The sequence below is a fragment of the Hydra viridissima genome, unplaced genomic scaffold, assembly GCF_058129835.1.
Source record: "Hydra viridissima isolate aposymbiotic clone 2 unplaced genomic scaffold, HvirCarnegie_v1 scaffold_1, whole genome shotgun sequence".
NCBI lineage: Eukaryota > Metazoa > Cnidaria > Hydrozoa > Anthoathecata > Hydridae > Hydra > Hydra viridissima.
In genome coordinates, this window is record NW_028324300.1 from 26,384,351 (window position 1) to 26,400,052 (window position 15,702).

Here is a 15,702-nt window from a genome sequence, read left to right on the forward strand (position 1 = left end):
TGACGTATATTTGATTTTGCCGAACACTAATTCTAACTTTGGAGATGATTTAACGAAGGCTCTTAAAGACATAAATCGTGTTATTGAAATGGATTTAAAAGCCTCCAAAAGACAATCTACAATTACTGACTTTTTTTTGAAAATGTAAAAGTTTAAATCACATAATAAATATTGCATTTCGGCCTAAGAATCACTATTTGTTTGTTTCATTTCTATTCGTTACTTTGACCAGAATATTTGAAAAAAATCAACTTTCTATAATTCGAAAATCTGTCTAATTCGAACTTTTTTTTCCCTGTTAAATTCGAATTAGAGAGATTCTACTGTATTCCTTTTCGTTGTTTTAAGTTCGCGTGACATTTTTATAAAGTCATTAAATTGAAAAATAAATTCATCATTTTTCGAGTCCCATTCAATTCCTAAAACTTTTTTATACTCATAATTGCTTTAATCCAATTCTGTTTCTAAATAAGTACTATCATCAAGATTGTTAATTGAATTTTTTATTTCCTTATTTCTTATCATTTTCTCATTAAAATCAAAATAGTTTTGTAATTCTTCGCTGTTTGTTTTCCATTTCCTTAAATTGAAACCACCTTCAGACATAATTGTTTTTGATTTTTTATAAAATTCTTTACCCTTCGTTAAACTTTCCGTTCCAGATGCGACATCATCAACGTATAAATTTTTCAACAAATCTTTTTACAAACTTAACATTAGATTATTCATATTTTTTGATGCGATGTCTTATTGTTCCGCTTAATAAAAAGGGGCTACTAGTCAGACCAAATACTACTCTTAAAAACCTATAAACAATCAATTCTAAGTCCTGTTTTGCGTCAACATTTTTATACCAGAGAAATCTTAAATAATCTCTATGCTCACTAGAAATTTCTACATTTAAGAAAGCTTGTTTGATATCTGCTAATATAGCAATATAATTTAATCGGAATCGCAGTAGTACATCAAATATTTTGGATAATAGATTTGGCGCTTAATAAAGACAATCATTCAAGGGCAATCCATTAGAACAGGAAGCATCAAATACTGCTCTTATCTTAGTGGTTTCCTTATCTTTTCTTACGACTGGCCTGTGTGCTAGGTAGTGTGTTTTTCATGATTTCTTAGCGATTTCATTGTCAGGAACTCTTTCAATAATTTTATTCGTTTCGTATTCTTTAAAAATGGCGTCATAATCACTTAACAAATTCTTATTACTCAATCGCCTCTTTAACCTTTTCAGTCTAATCTCACAAATTTTATAGTTATCTGGTAAACAATCGTGATCTGGTTTAAAAGGAAGCTTAGTTACGTATCTCTCACCGTTATGCATAATATCATTTTCGAATTTACGTATCACACACTCATCAGTAGATTCCATTTTCTCCACACTCCAAAATTTTTGTAAATCACTTCTCAGTTCATCTATCTCACTGCGCACATCTTCCACACTTCCTATTGAATTAGCATCAACGCTTAAATTCATGATTACTCTCTCATTAAGATTTTTTACAGAAGGCATTGGGCCACTTTATACCCATCCTAGAACAGAGGAAGAAGTTGCAGGGCAGCCCTCAACCCCTCTAATAACTTTACCTGTCATAAATTTATGTTACAAATCACACCCTACCAATAAGTCAATAGGAAAATCTTCGGAACCATCATCATAATCAGCTGGAATTAATTTTGAAATAAGCGGATAATTTTTACACGCTCGAGATATCTCTTGCCTCTGCAAAAGGCTACAAATAACTGGTATAAACAGAGCCTCGACATACACATACAAATTAGCATTTCTATGTTTTACCTTAAGTTGAACAACATCGAGCTTTTTAACCCTGGAATTATTAAATTGACCGAATGTTTTTATCATTATAGCTTCTTGCCTTATTGTTTTTAATTTCAATCTTTCGCATACATCCTTAGTAACATAAGACCTCTGACTACCGCTTTCAAATAATATTCTTGGCCCGACAAATATTTTTTTAGATAGTTAAATCGATCTATATTACTGAAACCTTCATACCTATGAATCGATAAATTAAATTGATCCCAAAAACCCTACCAATCTAAAGGATTCCCATTAAAAACTGGCAATTCTAACTTAGGTAAAATACACTTTGATTGATTTAATTTTTTAACAGAATCTTTATCTGATTCCTTAATTGTTATATTTTTTAATTTTAGTGTCACTCCAGCCATCAACTCATGATAACACTCAACTACTCTCACATTCTCCAAAACGTCATTTTCAATTTCCTCTTAATCTAAATTATTTAGTATTTCCTCATCAATATTGTTTAATCTCTCGTAACTCTTACTTAAATTATTTTTTAAACCTAATAATTTGGTATAGTTAAACTCCTCGCTCTCTTATTCCTCTCTTATTTCGCTCAACAAATTTCCAAAACTCGTAACGCTCTCCTTCTCGCTACTTTCCTTCCTAATGAGGATGCCGTTTTTAAATAAATATTCACAACAACTCAAAATAAAATCGAATTTTCGTCACAATCAACACCTTCAACAATTAAATTCTAATTCTATCAAATCTTCCCAAACAAAATCACAAATAACATACTCCACTTACTTCAATGTTCAATAACTCAAACTTTTCTTAACTCTTGATAAACTTCTTTCTTTAATCTTTTAATTCGCTATCTCTTCATAGTTTTTCATCGGGCGTCATGTAAAATCTCGAGGATTAAAAAATGATCTTTGGAGAGACAATGTATTTAAACTAGCATAAATGCAAGAGTATCTATGCTGCTCCACCGACAGAATATATAGTAAAAAAGAGGTCTGTGGAGAGCACGCACCAATAAATTGACCATTAACAATAATAATAATTAGGTTACAAATACCACATTTAACAACACCCACTTACAATAATTAAATAATAAATATCACTACCAACATGCTCCTTTCCAATAATTAATTTTTTTACTGTCACTTTTAACAAACTTGATGAATTTTAGTTGTATTTTGCATAATGTTGAAAAGGATGAAAAAAAAAAAAAAAGAATTTTCTTATCTAAATAAAATAGAGTGGTGCGATATAATCTCACCAATTGCAAAATGAACTGTTGTTGAAACAAGAGCTGTTGAGTTTTTGTTGAAAACTAGCCGCTAGTGAAGGAAATTTTGTTGTTCAAAGACCTCTTGAGTTTTTGCTGAGTTTTTAGAAGCTCGATTTTTTCAACTCCAATTATCTTTTACATTTAAAATTTATTTCATAAATAAATCTTAAAAACTAAATAAAATTTTTTAAAAAAAAGGAGAAGCATTAACCGTTAAGGAATGAAAAGCTACTTGCGAGGTTTTTATTTCCATAATATACAAACTACGTCTGTTTTAGTAATTGACCAGCCACTTGTTAGGTATGACGTCATGCAAGTCAAGCTTTACTAATATAAGTTTGCTATCAACGATATCAAATACTTTGTAAAGCTCGAAAGATAATCTTAAAGAAACTTTTTTTTTTAAGAGATTTTAAATTCACAAATCTCGTGAAGAGTCGTTCTGGTGGTTTTTTAAATAACCATATATTATTTAAGCTACTTACATAATTTTTGCAACTTAGCATAATTGTTTCAATCTATTTCAATTTATGTCATCAATTAAAGGAGTTTTGCTTTGATTCAACATTTTAAAAACACCTGATGTTTCCTTTTCAATTTTTATTTCGTTTTCACTGTAGCTCAGTTATTCACTAAAAGATTTATGCATTAGGAACTTCAGTCTTAAAGATTGGTCTCTACAAAATTGTTGATATATTTTTCTTAAATCGAAAATCATTTTTTTACAAGTAGCATAAAGTTACTATGTTCTCACAATAACAGGCTCCTAAAAGACCGCTTCTAAAGACTTGTTACATGGAACTAAACAGAAGCAAAACTGAAATGGCGTTTTTTTTTATCCCAGCTAACCACTGATCTCAAAATATAACTGGATAGCGTATTCAATTGTTTTTTTCAAAAAAATTTGAAGCCAAAATTGGCCTCCCAAGATGGCGGCAATGCGGATTTTTTCTCCGTACACCATTGGCAGTATCATTTGCACCGTTTGCAATAAAAAGCCTATTCTCAATCGTAACATTTAAAAACGTTTAAAAACATTTAAAAACATTAAAAAACGGCAATTTTTAATCGAATTGTTAATAAATTATAATAATATTGAAATTACTTGAAATTTAAATTTTCATAAAATACGATAACAATTTAATTTTTGTATAAAATACGATAACAATTAAATTTTTGTATTATATTGTGAAAAGACTTTTTGTGCAAAATCGCTACACTGATTTAGGTAAACTCGAGGGCTTCAGTACATACATCGATATATATATATATATATATATATATATATATATATATATATATATATATATATATATATATATCGATGTATGTACTGAAGCCTATATATACTCATATATATATATATTCAGTACACACACACACACACACACACACACACACACACACACACACACACACACACACACACACACACACACACACACACACACACACACACACACACACACACACACACACACACACACATATATATATATATATATATATATATATATATATATATACAAATAATATGCATAGTCTTTACAAATAATAATATAATAACAATTTACAAATAATAATAATAATATACATAGTCTATGTATATTATAATTTGTAATTCTATAAATTATAGTATAATCTTCACAATTTCTTTGTTATGTTATACAATATTTGCTATCTATTATATATTAAGATTATTCATAATGACATCAATCCTTGAATCTTTCCGAGCTCGTTTTATAAATGTTGAAAATACAGAGGAGTTAAAAAGTAGGGTCAAGGACATAATACCGTTAAAAAATGATGAATTCTATATATTAAATGTAAAAGGTTCGGTGAAAAAGTTTAAAGTCCTTATTGAAAACAATTTGTTAGCTGATGAAGAAGATAGATTTATTCAAAAGTATTGCGATCAAACAAATGAAACGTTGCGTAAATTAACTCCAAAAATTCCAAAGAAAGGGGTTTATGACAAATGTGTCTACTATAGGTGTCACCATAACACAAGATATCAGCCAACAATGAATGCTAGTGAAATAATCAAAAAAAATCCAAGCCAACGATTTAAAAATACTGATTGCCCATTTAGCTTAATAATAAAGTATTGTAGGTATGATAAAACTAAAAGTATCATAGATCTTGAATGGACACACAATCATCCCATAAATTCTTTCCAATCTTTGTCATTTAAGGACATACAAACAGATATATTATCTTCAATTTATAATCTTTTTGAGAATGGTTATACACCAGGATTAGCAGTTTTATAAAAAGACAAAAGATGGGTGTGAAAATGAAATAGAATTTCATAAATTGATTTCTAATCGATCAGTTTTTTCACGAAGAACAGACTATAATTTTTTATATACAGAATATCATCGGTCAAAGTATGGTTCAAAAGATATGAATGCTATGTTTCAAGCTTTGTGTGGTAAGAATTTATTTTTGTGTGTCAATAGTTGATCTGGCCATAGTCAGCCATTAGTTTTAATTTATAACTAGTTTGTTTGTAAGTTAGTTATAATTAGTAGAAATCTATTTGATGTTTCAGCTATATATATATATATATATATATATATATATATATATATATATATATATATATATATATATATATATATATATATATACACACACACACACACACACACACACTTAAATGAAGAAAAAACACCTTTTTCTGTGATACTTAAAGTTTCATCCAGAAATCCAGATAAAAATTAAAAAATAAATTGTAGTGAGTTCTTTATGTCGCTAAAGTGACAAATACAGTAGTAACCAAGGATAAAGAAAAAGATAATCATTGGTGTTATAAAACCCTAAAAGCAATTTATTCCTGTGTCTGCATTTTGATTAAGGGTGTAAATTTGTTTGTCTTTTAGATCCCAAATTTCTCTAGAAAGTTCAGTATCTGTACTAATAACATGGCAGATGATTGCTGTATAGGCATGAAACTTTAAGTACCACAGAAAAAATTGTTTTTTCTGCATTTAAACTTTCTATAAATGATTTAAAAATGTTATTAATAATTTATTTTTTTATTTTTCTTGTTTTTATGTAATTTAATAAAAACATATATTTTTAAAAAACACTTAGGTGATACAAAACTTTTGCATTGCCCAATATGATGTAATTTTGTAATATTCTACTAATATATATATATATATATATATATATATATATATATATATATATATATATATATATATATATATATTATATATATATATATATATATATATATATATATATACACATATATATATATATATATATATATATATATATATATATATATATATATATATATATAATTATATATATAATTGTAAATTTATCTATTAGATATATCTTTAAATTGTTACTTAATTATGTCAAAATGCTCAATTGTAATAAATATTTGTTTTTAAGAACTTGATTTTTGACTATTATGACAGGTTTGATTTTTGATACTATATTTTTTTAATAGTTTGTTTTTTTTATGATTTTTATTACATAGTTTCTTTTTTCCATTATGTTATATGACATTTCTCAAAATATGCATGTTTATTTCTTGTAGTTTTTAGTTTTTTATGTTTGACACAATCTCCTTCTTTATTTTCCACTTTTTTCTCCACTCTTTATCAGATTTTATATTTGATGTTTATTTTTGCTCTTTTGAAATTTGAAAGTACTTCAAAATTTTGTCATCAACAAAATGTGCTCTATTTGAGTACATTCCATCAAAATTGTTTTATTTGTTTTAATTTTTTTACATGTAACTTGAAATTTTTTGACATCACTTTTAAAAAAGGTTCTGCATAAAAGAATACATATATTGTACTGTGGTTAGATTATTTAGTTATTTCAATGGTACTGAGTAAGTGTTATGAAATTTACCTCATAATTTGATCTTATGTTTTTACAATATGATTAGTTATTGTTTATTATATATTTTTTTATTATTCAATAAAGGGGCATCATTGACATTGCATTGTTGACATGTAAGTTGAAAATTTCACTCATCAATTTTGTAAAAGGTTCTACATAAAAAATAAAACATTTACACGGTGTACTCTTAATTGGCTATTTAGTTAAATACTATGGTATATCTGATTTTATGATTTCAAAATATGATTTAGTATTGATAATCATTTTTTTAATAGTGTATAAGAGTGGCATTTTATTATAGAATTTTTTTTCCCACAACTTTATAAGTTAAACCATTTTATTTAATTTTGGTTTTTACATTAAGTGTAACGTGAATGGAAACCATGAAGACTTTTATCATGATCTAGGTGGTTTCCTATTTTATTATTATTTTATATTATTTTTTTATTATTATATGTTATTTCCTAGTTTTTTATGGGGCTCATACTTCATACCACCTAATTCAAATTATTATGATGTCTGGGACACTGAATCTTCAGATTCAGAGGAAGTAACTTTAAATAGAATTTTTTTTTTTTATTTGTATGAAATATGTTATATTTATATACATTTTTTTTGTGACTTTTTCTTACATTTTCCTAAACTTTCATAACAAATATTAACAAATTGTCACTCCAGAACAACGAGGTTCAATCAACCACCAATATGAGACTGATATAATGAGCCTCAATGTATCAAATCATCAAAATTTTGTTACAGTTCATGATTTTGGATTGAAAAGTGATCTTTGTTAGTTTAAATAAAAGTAGTTAACCATTTTTTAAGTTAAAAGGCTGTATAAACATAAAACTGTCAAAAAACCAATATGCATTTGTTGGTTGAAACTGTAATGCTTTCCGATCTTTATAATATGTGAGCAATATATATATATATATATATATATATATATATATATATATATATATATATATATATATATATATGTATGTATATATTAGAGCCCTGCGAATTGGCATTTCTTGTTTCGAATCGAAGCAGGTCTTGATTTGCAAATTGAATCATTATTTTAAAGAAAAAGGGAAAAAATGCTTAAAAAAAAATTTAAGCGTTTTTTCCCCAAAAAGAATAAAAAAAATAATCTTTAAACAAATAGTTTTTGTCTGGATTAATTTATCAACGTTATTTTAAAAGCGGTATTCCATTACTCTTACCCCCCTAGGGATAAAAAAAAGCATTTTAATAAAATTTTATTGTTGAAAATTTAAAAATACGACAACACTCAAAAAATAAAATATGATTCAAAAAACTTGAATCGTTTTTTTCAAAATTTGCAGGGCCCTAATATATATATTAGGGTTATGACATTTTTTGAATCTGTTGTAGCCATACTTCTATAACCTGAGAAATGTTGAGTAATTGATAAAAAACTGGTTTAATGGTAGTCTAGTTGCAAAAATATCCCCCCCCCCCCCACCCACCTTGATAATAACGTGATTTTTCAAAGATTACATGAGGACACATAAAGCTTATTTTGAACCCATTTATGAACAGCCACAAAAATAAATAAAACTAATCATAAATTATATTTAGTATTTATAAACTTTCACATTTGCAACAAAAGTAAAGACAAAAGAAATGAGTAAAACATAAAATGCATTAGTATTAACTATTTTCTGTATTTGTGTAATATTTTAGTTTTTGTGTAATATTTCTGTATTTGTGTAATATTTCAGTTCAGACCAACATATTACACAAGCACAAGTTTTTTCTTAGGTGTGTTTTATGCTTTATAGCGAATTTAAAAATCAAATTCTTTCATAATAGTCATAAAAACAACAGTATTTTTATAGCATAACTTATTTTTGGGTGGATGAGGGACATTTTTTAACTATATTCAATATTACTATGAAATTTTAATATTAACTATCAATTTCTCAGGTTTTAAAACTATGGCCAATTAAAACTGTGACAAAAGTTAAAAAAATCATAACCCTTATATATATATATATATATATATATATATATATATATATATATATATATATATATATATATATATATATATATATATATATATATTTATGTGTATATATCTAGGTATTATTATCGAATTTAAAAAAGTTGTTTACGCTCAGTCTATTAAAGAATGTGAAGACGCTTTTACTAACATCATTACTTTGTATGGGGAGAAACATCCGCAATTGAAATTGTACCTGAGTAACGTTTTTGATATAAAAGAACGATGGTGCATATGCTTTCGACAAAACCTAACAATCAGGGGTAATAATACCAACAATTATGTTGAATCTCAATTTCTTGTATTGAAAGATAACGTACTAAACAGAACAAAAGAGGTAATGCTAGTTTATTTGAATAAATGCTATAAAGTATGTACGCTTTAAAATCATTTAAGTGACTCTTATACGCACATATACAGTTTCAATGCATTTGGCTAACTCCTTCCCCAAACTAGCATACATCCTTAACAGGTGCCCTTTTATTAAAAGCAAAAAATATTTTAAAATCAATTACTTTATTCTCTTCATTGCTTTTGTAGTTACAATTAATTGAAACATATGTCATTAAAAGTTATCGAATCATTACAAAAAATGAGAAATCTTTAATAATATTTTATTTACATTTTTTAGGTTAATGTCAATGGACTTGTGGAAAAACTTACTCAAGATTTCAATGAACACTATAAGGCCAAACTTCTAAGCATTGCAAATGGTCGATTTGATGGTATTTACAGCAACCGATTTATGGGTAAAAGTCATATTAATGAAAATAGCATATACCGTGTTATGATGATGATGATAAAGTTGATGTTGTTGAGGATGATGGTGATAATGATGATGATGATTATGATGTAAAAAATAAATTTATTCTTTTTATTCTGAACTTTATACTTTATATTATATATTAATAATTAATTCAGAGTAAAAAAAATTTTTTTCAGGAAGAGATAAAGGAATGGAAGGAGTTGGCTTTGCCCTTCCTTCTCAGGAAGTTCTTAAAAAAATTGAAAAACAGATATATAAAATTGGACAAGAGTTGTATACGATACCTAGTTTCAAGTTATCTGGTATACATTATAATGTTGATATGAATTTAGGTATATGTGATTGTACTGTAGGATGTGATGGGTCACCTTGTAAACATCAGTACATTATTTGGAAAAAACATTCCTTTAGCACCAATTTTCTTCCATATCTAAGTTATAAAGAAAGACAGTTGTGTTCGTACATTGCTATTGGAGAAATTTTGCCCGACTCTCTGTACGAAGGATTACACGATTATGTTAGAGATAAACATGATGAGTTTATCGTTAAAGAAAACTTCAGGTAATATATATTTTAGATGTTGGTAATGTTTGTATTCGCTGAACAATTCAATATATGTCTATGAATAGAAATCTTCTAAATGATAGTTTTTAAAATTTTGGTTATAGCACACCTACTAGTTGCGAAGATAATAATATAAACGAGGAAATTCATTTTAAAATAGATGACTCTGAACATGTTAAAAGTCGAGGTAAAAAAATAATTCACAATGCTTTTATTTTAATCAATTTTAAAAATTGATCAAAACGATTTAAAACAATTTTAAGATAAAAAAAAAAACTTTTAATGGTTTTCTAAAATTTATATTAATTTTAAGTTTTCCTAATAGAAAATATAATATTTTATATTTAGTTTAAAAATTTATAAACGTAAATTTAAATTTATCAATAGAGGTTATTTTACAGGCGTCTGTGCCAGTTCCGTTCAAACTGTTAACACAGAAAATATTCAGGAAGAGTTAACAGAAGCTTTCAATACAATGAGCTTGTTAGTAGAAAAATATTCTAGTAATGCTGCGTTTTTGAAAGGTGTTTCAAAATTTTGTACTCGCTTGAAACAAAATGAAACCAATATTTCCAATTTAAGTTCATCATTGCATTGTTTTGGTATTGATTCTTATCAGTCTAGAAGAGTAATCAATACTACGCTGCGTAAAAAAAGAAATGGAGTAAAGATAAAAGTTCAACCTGAGGCAGTTAAACGACGTAAAATAAAAAATGGAAGCAAAGCGTCTATTCCAAAAAGAATGGTAAAGCGCAATAACCCATTTAATGTATCTGACGTCAGTACTAAAAGAGCACATTCTTTTTCTGAGTGTGTTAAAGATAATGTGGCTGTTTCTAAAAAAGCTGGTAGAACAATGGGGGTCAAAAACAAAATTATTATCTTCAAAATTGATCACAATGACAACGAAGAACGAAGAAAGAATTTGTCATTCAATCACATTAACCTGAATTATTGCGCCAAAACTTTCAGTCACTATTTATTTTAACTGATTTTATTTAAAAAATTAATATAAAAAAAATATCTTCTTTAAGATGTATGCATTTTTTTGTGTCTTAACATGTTCCCTTGTGTCGAAAAATGTTTCTTACAAACGCTGCATTCAAATTTAATATTGTCATGTAATGATGTCTTATGTCTTTTAAGAGCTTGCTGTCCAGAGAAAAACTTTAGGCAAACATCGCAACGAATTGATTCTTTGTGTTTCACATAATGTTTTTTCAGTTGAATATTATTGGTAAAAACATTACCAGATTTGTCACATTTGCTTTCTACGCAATTTTTTACATGAAAACGATATTCATATCCTCTCTTAAATGACCGCGTACAAGAAGGACATGTAAGCACCACTGCTAAACCGCAATCTTCTTCGCGCATCATTTGACCTTTTTTATTCCATTCCTAACACGAAAAAAATAACATAACAAATCGCGTTTACAAATAATTAATGAATTACTAATATTCAAAGCACTTTTCTTTTTAAGGTGGTAGGCCTATGAAAAAATTTTTTCAAGTATTAAAGATATATTTACAATAAAACTAATCAGTTGTTAACAATAATTATGAAATTAAACATAAAATCAATAAAATATATAAAAAAGTGCCTCGCTTGCCTCGAAATTATATTAAAAAGTGTGAAAAAAACGAAAACTTCAAAACACAATTTCTCAAAAACGACAATAAATCAAAACTTCAAATTTGGTATGGTAGTTCTACATATGTATAAAATTCATTTGTCATAGGATTTTTAAATTTGCCTTCCTAGTTCAGATTATATTGACTTTTAAACTTGAATATATATTTTTATAAAAAAACTCTGGCAGATAAAACCACATTGTAGCGCCCCAAAAAAAGAAATTTTAAAAATCTTATGACAAATGAATTCTACATGTATGAAGAACATATCCTGAAAATTTCAGCTTAATTGCTTACTTTAAACTGGAGATATCATGTTTTAAAATTTAAAAAAAAACTAAAAATCTCAAAATGAGAAAAATCGAGTCAAAAATTTAAAATCAAAAAATTACGTCTAAAAACACTCCTTAAAAGCTACCAGTGCTATATGAATCAGTTTTTTCAGTATCTAAGTATCCTTTATGAAGAGATCTAAGTTTTTTTCTTTGCCTTTTGCATATTGAAGTTGATTTACGACGCTTGTTTACAATTCGCTTTTGGTCCTTTAAAATCAGTTTTGGAATAGTCAATGATCCTAACAATCCGAAGTGACTTAAAACAGATTTTACCCCATCTCCACCGTCATTATAATGAACTATTGCAGAGTTTATACAAAGTTCAAATGTTCTTCTACTTACAAAAATGTTTTTAGGACATCGAGTCCATAAAATTGAATGAAATGCTTCATTTGAATTTTGGGTTTGACCATGTAAACATTTACTTAGCAAATCGTCATCAGATAAATCTTTAAAAATAGGTTTTATTATATTATGAATAAAGATAGGCAAGTTAATTTTGTTTGCGTGAGTACTTGTACCTTTAAGCTTATCTAGTTGCCACTTGCACCATGAATATTCATCCCTAGGACACATAGAATGACGAATGCTATTATCACTAAAATTTGTACTGTGCCACAAAACTGCTCCTATTGCTTTTTTCATTGCATAAATGCTGTTAGTGTTATTTCTAATTGCAATACCATAATAATTCTGCATTGAGTTAATTGCACTATTAGTCAAATTTCCTTTTCCATGTAGGGGTTTATTTGTTCCTTTATACTTATGTACAATTTTTCGCAAGCATGTACCAAGTCGCTTCTGCACATGCCCAATGCATTCTAATTTTATTGGTTGAATATTATAACTTTTATATGGGTTAGATTCTTCAACTTCTTTAAAAGAGGAAATATCACCGTCCCCGAGGTATTCATGATAAATCAAATTGTACTTTTTAACTGATCGAGAAAAGATTTCCAACGCACCAGCTGCTTCCATCGCACCAGATGACTTTGTATGGTTAATGTGACATATGTGATCTGCTTTCCATCTGTTGTAGGCTGGTGATCCTCTATGTTTTTTCCACATTGAACAGCCTTTACAATGCTTGGAAAAAGCTTTAGTGTCTATAATTTTGTTATTAACAACAGCAGTTACAACACCATTTAGTGATGTGAAACCCCGCCTTTGCCAAGAGCCATCAATTGTTACTCTTTGTTTAGTTGGAATATTTAAAGTTTTGTCTTGAGCTTCTTCAGCTGCTTTTTTCATACTATTAAGAGCAGCCTTCTCATATGCTGTATAAATTTCATTGTCATTAAGTTTAGAGAATGGTGTTTTAGATAAAGAAAACATATTCATGCATTGAGAAAATGTTTCCATTGCAGTAAAACCTTTACCAATTTCACGAAAACCAATTACTGCTCTTGCATTTGCTTCGTAGATTTTAGGACCTTGACCATGGTTTTGTTTAATGCATTCTTTTGATGTATAAACAGATTTAAACCATTCGCATGACTCACATAACAGTTCTAAATTATGGGGAAATCCCTTTCTCTTCTTTCTGTTATCAATGAGAGTTATTTTTTTATGGCCACATTCAGGACATACTAACAAAGGTTGAAATAAACTCTTAAGTATAGAGAAATTAACAAATAAAAAGTAATCATCTTCCTGCCTTATTACTTCACTCTTGGTATTGAGATTAGTTTGATCTATAATTAGCCTCTTTTTACTTATGCAAGATGAAACTTTTTCTGATGAAATATTTGAAAGATTTATTCTTGAATATTTGTTTAAAGGAGGCTTTTTCTTTCTTTTTCGTGAAAAATTTTGCTTGTTGCTTTTTCCAGAAGACATTACAATTATACACCAGTACAACTTGTTTGATTTAAATCAAGAGTTGAAAAATTCATAAATAATGATTTTATTCCACAACCAATATACAGTTCAATACGACAATTATTATAAGAAAATGTGATTTTAAAGCATGACCAAAAACAGCGCAGATCTATATTAAATTGGAAAAAGAAGCTTCACAAGATTTGTCATTTTGACCATCAAATTTGGGTAAAATAAAGGTTTTAATCTTTCGTTGCTATGGCGTTGCTAAGGTAAATAAACAAACTAGCTGATAATATAAGTTATTTTAAACCCTTTTAGTTTGATCAAACCTAAACAAGTTATATATCAGAAGATAGAGGATAAATTTTTACATAAATACAATATATTACCTATTTTTTCAATTTTTGATCAAAAATCTCTATTTTTCATAGGCCTACCACCTTAAATCATCTAATGCTTTCCATCTTTCAGAACCAATCTTGCTCATTTCAGAAAAATCAGGTAATCGATTTGCATTGTTTTCGGCTTCTGCCATCGCGTTTTTCTAAAGGTGAAATACGTAACATAAATATGGATAAATAATATATAAATGTATTCACTGAATATATTTAAAAAGTATTTATTATAAAAAAATAAAATGAAATTTGATTATGTATAACATTTTTATATAAATAAACATAATAATTAAATATAAATAAAGTTAACTAAATGTCTAGAACATACGCCTAAGTACTGAACTACAAATGAAATGTTTGTTTAGTTACTGATAAGAAAATTAAATGATAGAGAATCACTAAAAATGCATACCACAGTTTCTCTGTAAAACAAATGAAACTCATTAATCTTACATCCATTCTTTTTCTTGGAGTCATCTATAAACAAAAGAATAACATTAAATCATAAACAAAGTGTCCAAAAATGATTTTTCAAAAAATCAAAAAAATAAGTTTAAGCGGTTGACAAAATACAATTTCGAATCTAACCTTTTAGTTCAAAGCTCGAGTCATTTAGAGAAGTATTTGGTGTAAAATTTTTGGTTACGGTGTTAGCATTCATTCCAGCCATACTTTTTTACTTTTCGATTTCTTCAGGAAAAAGTAATAAAAACAATCTTTAAGTTTGTTTGCTTTTATCGTTTGAATAAAAATGTATACCGTACCAGTGGCGGATTTAACAGTTGGGGCCGGTCAGCACAGTAGGAAAAGAGCTCAATTTTGGCCTAGTAACAAAGCCCTCTGAACTAATACTTTTCTAATAAGAAAGAGAAAAAACGTACCAGTGGGACCCGGTCACCATTTTCTGCCCGTTAAATCCGCCACTACACTGTACATAAATATAAATTCTAGTAGGAAAAAACATCGCCTTGTTTTAGTGACAAATGGAGGGTTATTAAAACGCTTATAATACGCGCGTCAGGAGCCAAAAAAAACACATTTCTTATGCGGAATGATGAACCTTTTTTTTTGCACTTCAAACGTTTTAACTTTTTTGACGCTTTAACCTTTTGCATAAAAAATGCCCCTTGGCTACAGCATTGCATTGTTTACGTGATTATTCTAGAAATTTTTAGTTCTCATTTGACAACATATTATACATACTCATTTCAAATCA

At 27.6% G+C, this 15,702-nt stretch overlaps 1 protein-coding gene and 1 pseudogene across 2 annotated transcripts; one reads left to right on the plus strand and one right to left on the minus strand.

The window, feature by feature from the left end:
* Positions 1-1,114: 1,114 nt before the first annotated feature.
* On the minus strand, positions 1,115-1,486 carry LOC149894155 (uncharacterized). Its single transcript, XM_090077354.1, has one exon. It carries the CDS (start codon positions 1,484-1,486, stop codon positions 1,115-1,117), a length of 372 nt encoding a protein of 123 aa, XP_089933480.1.
* A 3,189-nt stretch (positions 1,487-4,675) lies between these two features.
* On the plus strand, positions 4,676-11,381 carry LOC149894156 (uncharacterized; annotated as a pseudogene). Its single transcript, XR_016455388.1, has 6 exons — positions 4,676-5,511; positions 9,048-9,304; positions 9,599-9,716; positions 9,910-10,294; positions 10,402-10,484; positions 10,699-11,381. The product of XR_016455388.1 is annotated as an uncharacterized LOC149894156 (transcript).
* Positions 11,382-15,702: the final 4,321 nt, after the last annotated feature.

Excerpts from the sequence above, each read along its gene's own strand:
- LOC149894155 (XM_090077354.1), bottom strand. The coding sequence starts at position 1,486 with ATGAATTTAAGCGTTGATGCTAATTCAATAGGAAGTGTGGAAGATGTG.